Source organism: Cervus elaphus, chromosome 29 (genome assembly GCF_910594005.1).
Source record: "Cervus elaphus chromosome 29, mCerEla1.1, whole genome shotgun sequence".
Lineage (NCBI taxonomy): Eukaryota > Metazoa > Chordata > Mammalia > Artiodactyla > Cervidae > Cervus > Cervus elaphus.
This window is the reverse complement of record NC_057843.1, coordinates 36722376-36738933: the sequence shown is the minus strand read 5'-3', so window position 1 is coordinate 36738933 and position 16558 is coordinate 36722376. Positions and strand designations below refer to the sequence as shown.

Sequence of the window (16558 nt, the reverse complement as noted above, 5' to 3'; positions counted from 1 at the left end):
TATCTAAATGGGACAGAACAGAGTAATATAATATTTATATATAAAGGTATATCCAGATCTCCTCCTCTTCTTTTCTTGGTCAACAGTTTCCATGTTTGCACAAATGTTGTGTGTGTGTATATATATATAATTTAATATATATTGATGTATCACATTGAATATGTCATATTTATATATTTGATGTATGTATTGGATACATTTATTTCATAGCTTCATTCCCATGTCATAACACCCAGTTTAAGAGGGTTGCTTGTGGTCATCCAGAGAATATTCCATCTGGATAAGGACGGTGATGGATTTACAAAATGAGTAAACTCAGGTCTAAAACTTTTTCAGGAAAACACAAAGAAACAGTAAATCTTTAGTTTTCTTTTAAAGAAAGTTAATATTTTCTCTGCTCCTTCTGTGTAAAGGCTGAAAAGGTAGCTTAATAGTGTCAAAAAAGAGACAGTTGAAACCAAGCATATAAACCTGTTTTTGGAAGATGCCTTATTTTACTAATCATTATATTTTAAACAGTTAAAGAAATGCAAAAAAGCAAAATGGCTGTCTGAGGAGGCTTTACAAATAGCTGTGAAAAGAAGAAAAGCGAAAAGCAAAGGAGAAAAGGAAAGATATACCCATTTGAATGCAGAGTTCCAAAGAATAGAAAGGAGAGATAAGAAAGCCTTCCTCAGTGATCAGTGCAGAGAAATAGAGGAAAACAATAGAATGGGAAAGACTAGAGATCTCTTCAAGAAAATTAGAGATACCAAGGGAGCACTTCATGCAAAGATGGGCACAATGAAGGACAGAAATGGTATGGACCTAACAGAAGCAGAAGATATTAAGAAGAGGTGGCAAGAATACACAGAAGAACTATACAAAAATGATCTTCATTACACAGATAACCACAATGGTATGATCACTCACCTAGAGCCAGACATACTGGGATGCACAGTCAAGTGGGCCTTAGGAAGCATCACTATGAACAAAGCTAGTGGAGGTGATGGAATTCCAGTTGAGCTATTTCAAATCCTAAAAGATGATGCTGTGAAAGTGCTGCACTCAATATGTCAGCAAATTTGGAAAACTCAGTAATGGCCATAGGACTGGAAAAGGTCAGTTTTCATTCCAATCCTAAAGAAAGGCAATGCCAAAGAATGTTCACACTACTGCACAATTGCGCTCATCTCATAAGCTAGTAAAGTAATGCTCAAAATTCTCCAAGCATGGCTTCAATAGTACATGAACCGTGAACTTCCAGATGTTCAAGCTGGTTTTAGAAAAGGCAGAGGAACCAGAGATCAAATTGCCAACATTCACTAGATCATCAAAAAAGCAAGAGAATTCCAGAAAAACATCTATTTCTGCTTTATTGACTACACCAAAGCCTTTGACTGTAGGTCACAACAAACTGTGGAAAATTCTTAAAGAGATGGGAATACCAGGCCACCTGACCTGCCTCCTGAGAAATCTGTTTGCCAGTCAGGAAGCAACAGTTAGAACTGGATATGGAACAACAGACTGGTTCCAAATAGGAAAAGGAGTTTGTCAAGGCTGTATATTGTCACCCTGCTTATTTAATTTCTATGCAGAGTACATCATGTGAAATGCTGGGCTGGATGAAGCACAAGCTGGAATCAAGATTGCTGGGAGATATATCAATAATCTCAAATACGCAGATGACACCACCCTTATGGTAGAAAGTAAAGAAGAACTAAAGAGCCTCTTGATGAAAGTGAAAGGAGAGTGAAAAAGTAGACTTAAAACTCAACATTCAGAAAACTAAGATCATGGCATCTGGTCCCATCACTTCATGGCAAATAGATGGGGAAACAGTGAGAGACTTTCTTTTCTTGGGCTCTAAAATCACTGCAGATAGTGACTGCAGCCATGAAATTAAAAGATGCTTGCTCCCTGGATGAAAAGCTATGACCAACCTAGACAGCATATTAAAAAGCAGAGACATTACTTTGCCAATAAAGGTCCATCTAGTAAAAGCTATGGTTTTTCTAGTAGTCATTTATGGATGTGAAAGCTGGACTATAAAGAAAGCTGAGCGCCAAAGAAATGATGCTGTTGAACTATGGTGTTGGAGAAGACTCTTGAGAGTCCTTTGGACAGGAAGGATATCCAACCTGTCCATCCTAAAGGAAATCAGTCCTGAATACTCATTGGAAGGACTGATGCTGATGCTGAAACTCCAATACTTTGGCCACCTGATGCAAAGAGCTGACTCATTTGAAAAGACCCTGATGCTGGGCAAGATTGAAGGCGGGAGAAGTGCACAACAGAGGATGGCTGGATGGCATCACTGACTCAATGGGCATGGGTTTGAGTAAACTCCAGGAGTTAGTGATGGACAGGGAGGCCTGGCGTGCTGCAGTCCATGGGGTTGTAAAGAGTCAGACTCGACTGAGTGACTGAACTGAACTGGATCGGTTACATGTAACAGATCCCCTCCCTCTTCACTCTCCCCCGCACAGTCCCACCTCTCTGGGTCCTCATAGAGCTCTGAGCTGGGTGCCCGGTTACGCAGAAGCGGCTCCCCACCGGCCGTCTGTTTGACATGCTGGTGTATATGTGTCAGTGCTAGTCTGCCAGTCTGTGCCACCCTCCCTCCCTGCCCCTCCCCCACCCCTCATCGCCAAGAGACTTTAAATAACAGTCTTTGGAAACAGCTGGCTATTTAGTTGACTAAGCTATCTGTTTGGTCTTTCAGCTGGTACTGTCTTCAGCCTCTGTGATTTTTATAGCTTCCCCTTGGGAAACCACAGATTCCCAATCATCACAGCATTGCAGAGCCCTTCAAAGAGCTGTGTGTGACTTCAGAAGATTATGTGTTAGTCTTCTTTTATAAATTCTGAATGGCTTTTACTTCTGTGAATTTCATGGTTTTGTGAATTTTGGGAAGAAAGAGATTCTGAGGAAAGAAGTAAGATAGCTTTTCTTATATAAGCATTTATTGTCCAGATATACCAGTAATAAAATGGTAGCTCTTTCATTGAGGTTAACATACTCATGTTTCATTTAATGAGGATGCATAAATCTGTGAATCCAAGTAAAATTGTTTTAGATTTTTCAGTTCAACTATTTAGTTATTTTCATTCTTAGGTCAGGGTCAGTGATGTTATAGTTTTATTGCAAACATTCCTTAAAGGGTGTTGATGTTAAATTTCTTTCTGCCTTATTGCACGGATTACAGTTTCTTAGAACTACAGAATGGATTTTTAAAAATTGATGCATAGGCATCATTGTGTTTTTAATGAATGTGTTTGTTTTAAAAGTTAATCATATCTGTAAGGATACATTTTATTTTTTATTTTATTTTTATTAGTTTGAGGCTAATTACTTTACAATATTGTAGTGGTTTTTGTTATACATTGACATGAATTAGCCATGGATTTACATGTATTTCCCATCCCGATCCCACCTCCCACCTCCCTCTCTACCCGATCCCTCTGGGTCTTCCCAGTGCACCAGGCCCAAGCACTTGTCTCATGCACGTAAGGATACATTTTAATATCATCATATCGTGGTCAACAAGTGATTTCCACCATCTCTTGTAGCTCACTTTCTCTCTCATATGTGTGTGTGTATGTGTATATATGTATACATACACACGTAATGTATTTTTTTTTTTTTTACGTAATGTATTTTGACAGAGGAAATAATTGACAAAGAGTTACACTTTATCCTATGTGTAGAAATCACATTTCTTGTTCATGTCACATATGCTCTAAGCAGAGATAACAGTTTTCAACCTATTTTCATTTGAGCTTCCAAATATGAACAGTTCCTACACATTATTGTCACTACTGTAGAGAGCAAGATGAGTACGTTTTTCCAAAAGTTTTTGTGGAAATCACAACCACTGTCAATTCCACTTACAAAAATAGGACTGAAATGTTAGGGGATTAATACTAATGCAGATAAATACTTGAATTTGAAAGACTCACAATCATCCACAAGGCAGGAATAGTCTTTAGAGTCATGTCAGCTCTAAAATTTCATACTTATATTGAAATATTGGGAAAAAACATAGCCAGCATTTACATAATTTTTTTTAATGACGTTATTTTATTTATTTTTTTGGCTGCAACGTGTGGCATGTGGGATCTTAGTTCCCCAGCCAGGGATCAAACCCACGCCCCCTGCGTTGAAGTGTGGACTCCTAACCACTGGACCACCAGGGAAGTCCCTTAAAATTTCATACTTATACTGAAATATTGGGAAAAAACATAGCCAGCATTTACATAATTTAGGTTTCATTTCCATTATATATTTCATTTGCTTTGTATTTGAACCAAATACTCCTATTTTACAGGCACATATGTATACATTTATCAGTAGATACCACCTTCTGTCCCCAGTAATTAATTGCTTTATTATCATTTTAGGTTCTCTCTATCTTCATAGGGTGAGCTTTATAAAATATTTATTCTTTTACTTGGTTATGAAACCTCAAAGTGTCCTTCCTTCTCAGATGGCTCTTACTATCTCTTCACAGAAATTAGATTGTCTCATGATGACCTAATCCAAATAAAAACTTTTTAGACAAATGTTGAGTTAGTTCAATTATAGACTATCTTGATGTATCGAGGATGAAAGTGCTTTTTCTTTCTCTTTTGAAAAACAGTGCTCAATAACTTATAAGACTTAATAAAAAGTACTAATCTAGTAAAGATGTGAATATTGATTTTATTCTTCTTTCCTTGATGAATGGTGTCATGGGCAGCTAAGAAAATACATTTTTCTTCGATGAGACTAATGGCTGGTGAAGGATGAAATTACTGTATTTCTATGAATTTTGTCCTAAAATATAGGTTGGGTATAATTTTCTCTCCCATGAACAGACTCTTAAAGAAGGAACCTTATTCATTTTGTTGTAAGTCAAGATATATGAAATTTTACTGTTTTCATCTATCATGGACCCAGGATAGGTTATTGGATGCGTTTTGTTTATTCCATTTGCAATTGCTGCTATTGGAAGTTAACTTGTTTTGTTTTGTGGTAATTATTATTTTTTAATTGAAGTATTGTTGATTTACAATGTTGTCTTAGTTTCACATATGCAGCAAAGTGATGCAGTTATGCGTACATACCTCTATATACCTATTCTTCTTTTTAGATTCTTTTCCCTTATAGATTATTACAAAACATTGAATATAGTTCTCTGTGCCATATAGTAGGTCTTTACTGGTTATCTGTTTTATAGATAGTGGTATGTATATGTTAATCCCAAACTCCTCATTTATTCCTTCCCTGCCCTTCCACCTTTGGTAATCGTTAAGTTTGTTTTCTATGTCTGTGGGTCTATTTCTGTTTATGTTATTTTTTTAGATTCCACATATAAATGCTATCCTGTGGTAATTGTCTTTCTCTGTCTGGTTTACTTCACTTAGTATGCTTATCTCTAGGTCCTTCTACGTTGCTGCAAAAGGCATTATTTTACTCTTTGAAGCCTGAGTAATACTCCATTGTGTGTGTGTATAGCATATCTTCTTTATCTGTTGATCTGTTGATGGACATTTAGGTTGCTTTCACATCTTGGCTGTTGTAAATAGTGCTACAGTGAAATTGGGGTGCATGTACCTTTTTGAATTATGGGTTTTTCCAGATATATGCCCTGGAGTGGGATTGCAGGATCATATGCAGGTCTATTTTTAGTTTTTTAAGGAACCTCTTTAATGTTCTCCGTGGCTATACCAATTTACATCACCAGTGTAGGAGGGTTCCTTTGGCAATTAATTTTGCCTCTGCTTCTGTCTGTAAAATGTCTTTATGCTGTCTTCTGGAATAGTTTTTCTCTGATTCCTATGGCTTACTATCATAAAGGATTATTTTCTAAAGCATTATAATTTTAGAAGTGAATGCACAATAGCCCTCAAATTATATTAAAAAAATTCATTCTGAGATTATTAATAGAATATATTCATGAAACAGTGCAATGTAGAAGCTGAAAAACAAAAAACACCTGTTTCCCCTGAGTATTATCAGAACAGAGCATGCTTGTAGCCAGAGAAGCAAGAGAAAGAAAATGGAATGACTTGCTTGTTATCACATGCATCATCAATATCTTCATACTTTTCCTCACATGCATCATCAATATCTTCATACTTTTCCTCACGGCAACAGAGCCAGTGATGGCTATCAACTACATCACCCTGCTTTTTAAAAAAAAAAATTATTTTTGGCTGCACTGGATCTTTGTTGCTAAGGGCTTTCTCTAGTTTCTGTGAGAAGGGGCTACTCTCTAGTTGTGATGCATGGGCTTCTCATTGTGGCGGCTTATCTTGTTTCAGAGCACAGGCTCTTGATCCTGGATTCAGTAGTCATGGTTCATAGGTCTAGCCACCTCAGGGGCATGTGGGATCTTCCTAGACCAGGGACCCAACCTGTGTCCGCTGCATTGCCAGTGGATTCCCAACCACTGGACTACCAGGGACGCCCACAAGGAGCCCTTTTAAGGGGATTGTGGATATTAACTGACAATACAGTTGTTCTGCTTCTATCTTCTTCAGGAGAGGTTTTACCATATTGAGTTTGGAGGAAAATGTAATTGCCTAAGAGTTTCAGGGAAGCAGTAGAGTGTTTCTTTAAGGTGAAAACTGGCTTATCTTTTATTTTGCTAGAAGTACATTTGATTTACCATGTTATGTTAATTTCCTCTGTATAGCAATGTGATTCAGTTATATATATATGTATATACATACATATATTTAAATATTCTTCTCCATTGTGGTTTATCACAGGAGATTGACTGTAGCTCTCTGTGTTTTCTTCAGGACTTTGTTGTTTATCCATCCTATATATAACAGTTTATATTTGCTATCCCGATCTTCCAGTCCATCCATCCCCTCCCTACCTTACCCCTTGGAAACCTCAAGTCTGTTCTTTGTGTCTGTGAGTGTGAAAGTGGTTTGTTTTAATTATCAAATGCATACATACATTTGGTTTCCTTTCCTCTTCTTTTTTACTCTGTTTTGCTGTATCTCTGTTTCTGTTTCAGTCCTCTGAATATTTTTTCTCTCTCTGTAATTACGCCCAAACCTAGTAGCCACTAACACTTGTCATTTAAGTGGTTATGTTCTGAATCTTATGGCTACTACTTTTACATGAGACGGCGCCCACGTGTGTTTTATAGCATATCATGAACAAAGCTAATGGAGGTGATGGAATTCCAGCTACGCTATTTCAAATCCTGAAAGATAATGCTGTTGAAGTGCTGAACTCAATATGCCAGAAAATTTGGAAAACTCAGCAGTGGCCATAGGACAGGAAAAGGTCAGTTTTCATTCCAGTCCCAAAGAAGGGCATTGCCAAAGAATGTCCAAACTACCACACAGTTGTACTCATTTCACATGCTAACAAAGTAATGCTCAAAATTCTCCAAGCTAGGCTTCCACAGTACGTGAACTGAGAACTCCTAGACGTTCAAGCTGGATTTAGAAAAGGCAGAGGAACCAGAGATCAAATTGCCAACATCCATTGGATCATTGAAAAAGCAAGAGAATTCCAGAAAAACATTTACTTCTGCTTCATTGATGATGCTAAAGCCTTTAACTGTGTGAATCACAACAGACAGGAAAATTCTTCAAGAGATGGGAATACCAGACCACCTTACCTGCTTCCTGAGAAACCTGTATGGAGGTCAAGAAACAGCAGTTACGACTGGACATAAGATAATGGACTGGTTCCAGACTGGGAAAGGAGTATGTCATGGCTGTATATTGTCACCCTGCATATGTAACTTATATGCAGAGTACATCATGAGAAATGCTGGGCTGGATGAAGCACAAGCTGGAATCAAGATTGCCTGGAGAAATATCAATAACCTCAGATATGCAGACAATACCACCCTTATGGCAGAAAGTGAATAAGAACTAAAGAGCCTCTTGATGAAAGTGAAAGAAGAGAGTGAAAAAGTTGGCTTAAAGCTCAATATTCAGAAAACAAAGCTCATGGCATCTGGTCCCATCACTTCATGGCAAATAGATGGAGAAACAGTGGAAACGGTTACAGGCTTTATTTTTGGGGGCTCCAGAATCACTGCAGATGGTGGCTGCAGCCATGAAATTAAAAGATGCTTGCTCCTTGGAAGCAAAGCTATGACCAACCTAGACAGCATATTAAAAAGCAGAGACGTTACTTTGCCAACAATGGTCCATCTAGTCAAGGCTATGGTTTTTCCAGTAATCATGTATGAATGTGAGAGTTGGACTATAAAGAAAGCTGAGCGCCGAAGAAGTGATGCTTTTTAACTGTGGTGTCGGAGAAGACTCTTGAGAGTCCCTTGGACAGCAAGGAGATCCAACCAGTCCATCCTAAAGGAAATCAGTCCTGGGTGTTCATTGGAAGGACTGATGCTGAAGCTGAAACTCCAGTACTTTGGCCACCTCATGAGAAGAGCTGACTCATTTGAAAAGATCCTGATGCTGGGAAAGATTGAAGGTGGAAGGAGAAAGGGATGACAGAGGATGAGATGGTTGGATGGCATCACCGACTCAACGGACAGTAGTTTGAGTAAACTCCTGGAGTTGGTGATGGATAGGGAGGCCTGTAGTTCTGCAGTCCATGGGGTCGCAAAGAGTTGGATATGACTGAGTGACTGAGCTGGACTGAACTGAACCCATCACTTCATGGCAAATAGATGGGGGAAACAATGGAAACAGTGAGAGAGTTTATTTTCTCTAACCTGCTTATTATCTTCTAATGTGGCTGTCTATTAGTTACATGGAGAGGTTTTAATCAGTGTTTAGAGCCTCCTCTGGGTGCTTCCCTGGTGGCTCAAAGGTTAAAGCATCTGCCTGCAATGCAGGAGACCCGGGTTCGATCCCTGAGTTGGGAAGATCCCCTGGAGAAGGAAATGGCAACCCACTCCAGTATTCTTGCCTGGAGAATCCCATGGAGGGAGGAGCCTGGGGTCTATTTTATTACTGAAATACATTGTCCAACCCACCCCACAACAAAAATCTCTCGCAGATCCCCCATCCTTGCTTCTCATCGCCCCCAGCAAACCCTGCACAGCTGCTCCAGGATTCTATGCCCACTGGCCATTTTGGAGTGTGTCCGTTGGGTAGCATGTGGAAACCACCCAGGGCCTTTGTGGAGAAAATGGAGGGGGGCCAGGGAGCCTTAGGAAGGGCCTTATTTGAGGGCCTTGGCCACTTGCTCATAGGCCAGCTCGATTTCCTCATCATCTGGACAGGTGGAAGCAAACTCTTCCCTAGCATAGGCATTGCGCAGGTATCGATGCACTCCGCGAAACACATCCGGAATGGAGAATCCCCGGTACTTCTTACATACCACCTGTACTATGTGGAGCTTGGGCAACAGGTTGCAGTCAGCCAGAGTGAGCTCATTGCCATCCAGAAATTTCCTCTGAGAGATGCCCTCATCCTCAGCACTGGTCTCATCTACTTCATCTGGGAGGGGGGATGTCAGGTAATTGTCTAATACTTTCAGGGCTTTCAGGAGCCCCTTCTCCAGGTTGTCATTGAGTGCTGGGTTTGAATTCTTAATGTAGGCGGAGAATTTGGCAAATATGTCCAGCCCAGCTGTGTTGGATTCAGGGTTCAGAGCTGCCAGCTTGGGGTACCTGGGAGGGCACAGCACAGCCTCCAGAAATTCCTCAATCTTGTTGGTGTCTGTGTGCACTTCGGTGCCATACAGCAGGAAAGGGAGCTGCCCTCCTGGGCACAGCTTCTGTACCGTCTCAGTCCGCCTCTTGGTGTCAACAGTGGTGACGTTGAAGGTGACTCCCTTGAGCCAAAGCACCATGAAGAGTCTCTGGGAGAAGGGGCAGTTTCCGATCTTGGCCCCATCACTGCCAGCCTTCACGAACAATTCGACCTGCGGTTGTTCTTCAGCCATGGTTGCGACGGGGACCAGGAAGCGGCCGTCGCTGGGGGAACTGGGAGGGGCCGGGCAGGGAAGGCGGTCTCACAGAAGAGATTCTCTCCCCCAGACCTAGGGCTGGCCCTTCAGCGCCACACGAGCCTGATCAGACCCGCTCACTCCAGACGCGGCCTCTCCACCAGTCCAGCGTACTCCACACCCAGCGGCTCTAGCTCTACCCGCTCTCGGACTAGATCTGGGAGCTGACTCACGGACCGCCCCGCCCCGAACCTGGGGAGTCCATGGGGTCGCAAAGAGTCTGACAGGACTGAGTGACTTCACTCACTCACTCACTGGGTGTGTGAACTGTTTATTTGTATTTTTTTCAAGCTTGTCAGGAGATTGTAATATGTATCAGATCTGAGAGGGTAATATTTATCATTTCTGAGAGGGTAATATGTATCAGAACTGAGATGGTATTATGTATCAGATCTGAGAGGGTAATATCAGCTTTGAGAGGTAATAGTATCAGATCTGAGAGGATAATATATATCAAATCTGAGAGGGTAATATGTATCAGATCTGGGAGGGTAATATATATCAGATCTGAGAGACACTGCTGTAAACACTCAGAATCATTTGCATTTGTGCCTGAGTTTTCATTTTGTTTTTATTGGTCTCTTCATCCCATAGTTGTTTCTTATTCATATAGCTTTGCTCATTATTAGGCTTCCAAATGTAATTTGAATTTCTTTTTACTCTGGGAGAGATGCTATATTTCCTTTATTCAGTTGAGTTTCAGTCTAGCACTATAAATTGAATTTCCATTTTTATGGTTACTTCTGAAAGGAAATAAAGTTACCTTATATTAATTGTATATCACTCTTTTTAATTTGTAGCTTTAAGAGTTACTAACTGCTTGCATTAAAACAAAAGTTTACTGTTTTGTGGTTTATGCAAAAATTGATTTTTTTCTACCTAAAGTATTTTATTAAATTTTTTCTTCCATTTTTCTTGATATTATTAATTTTAAACACTGTATAAATTTAAGGTATTCAGCATAATGATTTGATTTACATACATCATGAAATGCTTACCATAATAATTTTAGTGAACATCCATTACATCATGCAGATATAAAATTAAAGAAATAAAAGAAAGTTTCTCCTCATGGTGAGAACTCTTAGGATTTACTCTTCAGATGTGTTGGCAGTGTTAGTTATATTTATCATGTTTCACATTACATACATAGTACTTACTTATCTTATAACTGGAAGTTTGTACTTTTTAATTACCTTCACCTAATTCCGCTTGCCTAAACCTCGGCTCTGGTAACCACAAATCTGATCTCTTCTTTTTCATGAGTTTGTTTCTGAAGTGTAACTGATCCATGGTGCTATGTTAATTCTTTTTGCACAGCATAGTCATTTAGTATTTCTATACATTTCAAAATGATAACCACAGTAAGTCTACATAAGATCAAAGATATTACATAATTTGATTTCTTTTTAATATGAATAACTTTGCAAAACTGCCTAAATTCTACAGGAATTATTAGGTAGCATTCATTAGTTTCAATTAACTCTTTAGCAGAGACAGCAGTAGTGATAATTCCTTGTGCCAGATATTTGATACATGTGAAGAAAAGAATTATGCTCTGAGAGAGAGAGAGAGAGAGAGAGAGAGATTATATATATATATATTTATATATATATAAATATATGTCCTATATACTATATATAATATAATATACAATATCATATACATGTATATACAATTAGACCTTGTAGAAACATAAATGGTAATAATATGGAGATGATATATATGACTTCCATTTTTTTCATTCCCAACTTTTTTAGAATGAAGGAAAGGACTCAGTATGTTATAAACTGCTATTCTTTTTGGATTTTAAGATATTGTACTCAACTCTGGATTAATGGGTTAAAGGGAAAGCAGAGGCATTTTATACTTTCATTCTCTCAATATATTACATTTCATTTAACATGCCATTCTCCAAAAGGTTCTAGGTATGTTTGGCTTTTCATAGCCTAGAGGATTCACATTTCTTGATAGTTAACTTTGCAACTTCCAAGGCCACCTATATGCCTTTGAGCTATAAATAAAAAACCCACAGTGTACCCTGTTTTCTGGACTCAGAAGCCCAATAGTAGTTCCTTGCAGCTACAATCTAATTGTGTTCATTTTCTCATAGGTAGATTGATACAGCCTGTGACATTTGGGCAGCACTTATTGCATCTTGTTTGTTATTGGGAGTTGACTTTCTCAGAAACTGAGGAATGTCTTTGTCTTGGGAACTGGCATCAAGAATGCCTACATATGGTGAAGGCTGTTAAGTATTTCCTTTAACTAGAATTGACTAATTGACTATTTTAGCTGATAAACTGTGCGAAACCATGTGCAACCTATAGATCAGTATGATAGGATCGCAAGTTTTAAGTATAATGGCATTGAGAAAAATACTACATTGAGAATTTGACTATTATTTACATATTTTAAATACATTTAAGTATAAAATAAGCATGCAGCACAGAGATATTTGAATTATCAAATAAAAGAAAAATCTGTGCAATTTACTTTAGTACTTTGTTAGTAAATTGGGTGTAAAATCATACTAGCAGTAAGTAGCAATACTATGTAAAGACCTGTGTTATTAGTATACAGTTTATGAAAATTGACATGTTTTGTCAATTTCAGTGTATTTAGATGTCTTATCCTCTTTGTTCCTTTTATTTTATTTGTTTAACGTGGGCAAACTTTTTTATAAAAATGTATTTATTTTTGGCCATGCTGGGTCTTCATTGCTATTCTCTAGTTGTGGCAAGTGGGGCCTGTTCTCTAGTTGCCAGGTGTGGGCTTCCTGGTGTGATGGCTTCCCTTGTTGGGGAGCATGGGCTCTAGGGCACGTGGGCTCAGTAACTGTGCCTTCCCGCCTCTAGAGCACAGGCTCAATAGTTGCGGCGTATGGGCCTATTTGCTCTGCAGCATGAGGGATCTTCCTGAACCAGGGACTGAACCCATTTCTCCTGCATTGGCAGGCAGATTCTTGACCACTGAACCACCAGAGAAGCCCTCTTTGTTCTTTAAATATTAGGAGCAGAATAATAATAAAAACTTTTAAAATTGGCCTTGCTTTGTCATTTAGCTCATAATTTAAGAAATACAGTAACTAGAGGTTATAAGAATGAATTTGAATTGACTTAAAATATATTGCTGGTGACACATAAAGTGGTCTAATCTTTATGAAAGAAAAGTTACGAAAATGTCTGAAAAACTTTAAAAAGTTTGCATATCCCATGATCTGGTGTTTTACTTCTAAGAATTTTATCTAAGGAAATAGTTAACACATGCAGGATTTCATTTGTAAAGATGTTCAACTCATCTTTATTTGTAACAGTAAAATAAAACAGAAGCCTGACAGCACTATTGTATGTAACAGTAAAGGATTGGTAACATAGATCAGGGTGCTGTTATGTAGGAGAATACAGTTGGCCCTCCCTATCTGTGGCTTCAGCATCCATGGATTCAACTAACTATGGGTCAATAATATTTGGAAAAAGAATCCAGAAATTTCCAAAGGCAAAACTTGAATTTGCTGGGGCATTTACATTGTGTTAGGTATTATTAGTAATCTAGACATGGTTTAAACTATATAGGAGGATGTGTGTAAGTTAATATGCAAGTACTTTAAAAAAGATACCCCATTTTTAAAAAGGGACTTGCACTTCTGTGAATTTTGATACCTGTGGTGGTGGTGGAGGTGGGGTGGGGTTCCTGGAAGAAGAGAGTACATCTCTCCACTGAGAGATGACTGTACTGTGGAACTATTGTAAAAGAAGCACCAGATACAGTATTATTCTAGTGACATAAGTGCATTTGTAAAGGTGAATGGAAGAAAACCACATTAAGTGGTTATATAGTTCTCGCCAGGAATTTACTGTTTTCCTCATGGTATTTTTTGTCACTTTTCAGCATTACTCCGGTGAGTTTTAATTTCGCAGTTGGGGTAGGGAGGCCCAACACATATTTTTCAAAGGTTTTGCTTCTTGAGAAGATTAGTTCTTACATTTTTATGTGATTTTTTTTTTTTTTTAACCAAATGGCTTAAGATATGACTATGATAATATGTAATGAAATTTAACACGTTATCTGAGCCGTTTTCATGATTAATTGATACTTTACTATTTTAGATGTTACAAAGTTCCTTGCCAACTTTTCTCTGTAAAATAGCTGGACTTAGCAATAGATCTTTTTTGTTCATTTCAGCACATTTTATGAATGGATATTTATTATGAAAAGCATCAAGCATCTTCCTTTCACCAAGACAACCAGAGAGTTCTCACTCAATTGAGCTGATGGCTTATAATAGTCTATTTATTTAATCACTTTTGCTTGCTCAGTAACTTTGACCCACAGTGGAGTAAAGGCTCTCCCAGCCTTTATTTTTTGAAGATAAAATTTGAAAGATTTCAACATGATTTATTCTGCTTTGACCTATGGTTTGAATTAACTTGGCTGTTTGCATTCATTTTCAAGAGAAACAGTTAATCCTTCCAAGGCAATAATCTAATCAGCTCCTTTGTTTTTCAAATTGCTCTGGAGACAGTCCTAAGCTGCCTAGATTACAAAGCTTTCTTTTATTAGAGTATGAAATACAAAATTGACTTTGATAGCTCATTTGGAAAACTGTATTTAAGAGAGTAACATTTTGTTTCAAATAAGTCTTACTGTACGATGTTATACAAACATTTCCCCAATTCATGCTGACCTTTTCCTGCTGATCCTCAGGTATGTGAGGTTTGAGAGAACTAAGGATTTTTTTTTCCCCAAGTGCTGTTATGGAATTAATTCTGGGTGATAGTAGTAAATACACTGATTTTCCTAGTGTTCAACTATCTCATTGGGTGTCACATCACATACTTTCAAGTGTAGTTGTTGGGGTATCAGTAAACAAGAATTCCCACAGAGGCTGTCTGTGCTCTTTCACTCCATTCTCAAACATTACCTTTCATTCTCTATCCACATTGATGGACCAGGCAGTACCCCTTCTCACCGAACCTCCCTCCCCTTCCATCCTTTCATGTCTAGCAGTTTTGATCCTGTGTATCTTTCAGTGTCTGCTTCAACTCACACGAGCCCCCTTCCCCATGAAGTATGACTTGTTCCTGGGACTGTTTGAGTAGTTCAGTAATTGGTTATATAAATGCCTTTGTTGTTCCTTAGTTTTTATGCTCTTAGAAGAGTGGGGCTGTGCTTTTATCTCTGGGCTTTCTTAGAACCCTGCAGAATCCCTCCACATAGAAGCCCTCAATGTTTGTTATGTTGAGTACAATTAAAGATTTTATGTGATAATGAACTATTCTGATAGCCACACTTGCCGAGTAAGTTAGACAAAATGCACAGGATAAGATCTTCACTCTTCCTTTCAGAAGCATATAGCCTGGGGTCCAAGGAGAGGCCTTAGTGTTTCGTGAAACCTATAAAATTCTATGAAAAATCCTTGTATAGCTCCTATGTATATTTTTCTGAAGTTTAGATTCATAACTTTTTATCTGATTGTAAACAGTAACTTTTACCAGGTTAAGAACAGCTACTTTAAATGATTTAGACTTCTAAGTAATTTCTCAAAAGCACATGAACCCAAAAAGGAGAATCCAAGCCAGCAATTCTTGTTAGGTAGTTCATTCAAAATCTCATATATATTCTCCATATTTCATAGATTTTAGAACTTGGAAAAAATCAGAAAATTCTTACTCAGTTCAATTTGGGGTTAAGTGATTAGGAACAGAATATGGCAGCTTAAGAACTGAAGGCTGAATTCTGGTTCTAATTACTTTACTTCCATCTCTAGTAACTCCAGAGGCATCAGGGAATTTCTCTTGAAAGAATGGGAACTCTTGGTTAATGTGAGCAATCATATACTTGTGGTGGTTCAGCACTTGGTCACTGGGCCTCCTGTTTACAAATAGTTGAGTATAGTAGGAGTTCAAAGGGCACAGTGCTGGTAACTGGATAATCAAAGTGTCTGGACTTTCACTGTAGAGCATATGTCTGGGTGCTTGTCTATGTTTTAGCAAAAATTCTAGTATGGGTTGAAAGAAGTGGATACAGCTTTAAGATCAGTGTTGTGTCCAAACATCATTGATTACAAGAGCAATCAGTCATTAGGTGGGATAAAGCATCTATGTGCAGCTGTCCTTGTCAGTAGGTTTTTGCTGTTCATTTTGGATGGAGACAAAGTTGTTGGCTATTTTGTTCCTTGCCCTTGGTTCACTCTTTCTTTCTCATGGAGGACAGTGGACCACGGGGGACTTCCTTGGTGGCTCAGTGGTAAAGAATCTGCCTGCCAGTGCAGGAGATATGGATTTGATCCCTGGTTGGGAAGTCCCCTGGAGATGGAAATGGCAACACACTCCAGTATTCTTGCCTGGGAAATCTCATGCACAGAGGAGCCTGGCAGGCTACAGTCCATGAGATTGCAAAGTGTTGGACACAACTTAGTGACTAAACAACACTGGACCATGACTCAGGCCCTGCAGAGCCAGTGTAATGGCTTCTTCTCCAGGAGCTGAGCAGGAATTCCTTGACTTAGATTCAGGTAAACTTTGGCTCAAGCATATTTGGAGATGACTTGCTGGCGTGTTTGCATGGCATTTGTGCTGCAGCCTTATCAAGTATGCCTCCTGGAAAGGAAGTGTGACCAGTTTGTAGTTAATGG

The 16558-nt window shown here is 38.7% G+C and overlaps 2 protein-coding genes across 5 annotated transcripts in view; one reads left to right on the top strand and one right to left on the bottom strand.

Moving 5' to 3' along the window:
• The window catches only part of KDM4C (lysine demethylase 4C), a 402052-nt gene that overhangs the window by 150731 nt on the left and 234763 nt on the right, over positions 1-16558 (top strand). The gene's annotated exons all lie outside the window — the stretch shown is intronic.
• LOC122686090 (chloride intracellular channel protein 1) lies at positions 8912-10080 on the bottom strand. The gene has a single exon (XM_043891192.1). The coding sequence runs from the start codon at positions 9856-9858 to the stop codon at positions 9133-9135; it is 726 nt and encodes a 241-aa protein (XP_043747127.1). The 5' UTR covers positions 9859-10080; the 3' UTR covers positions 8912-9132.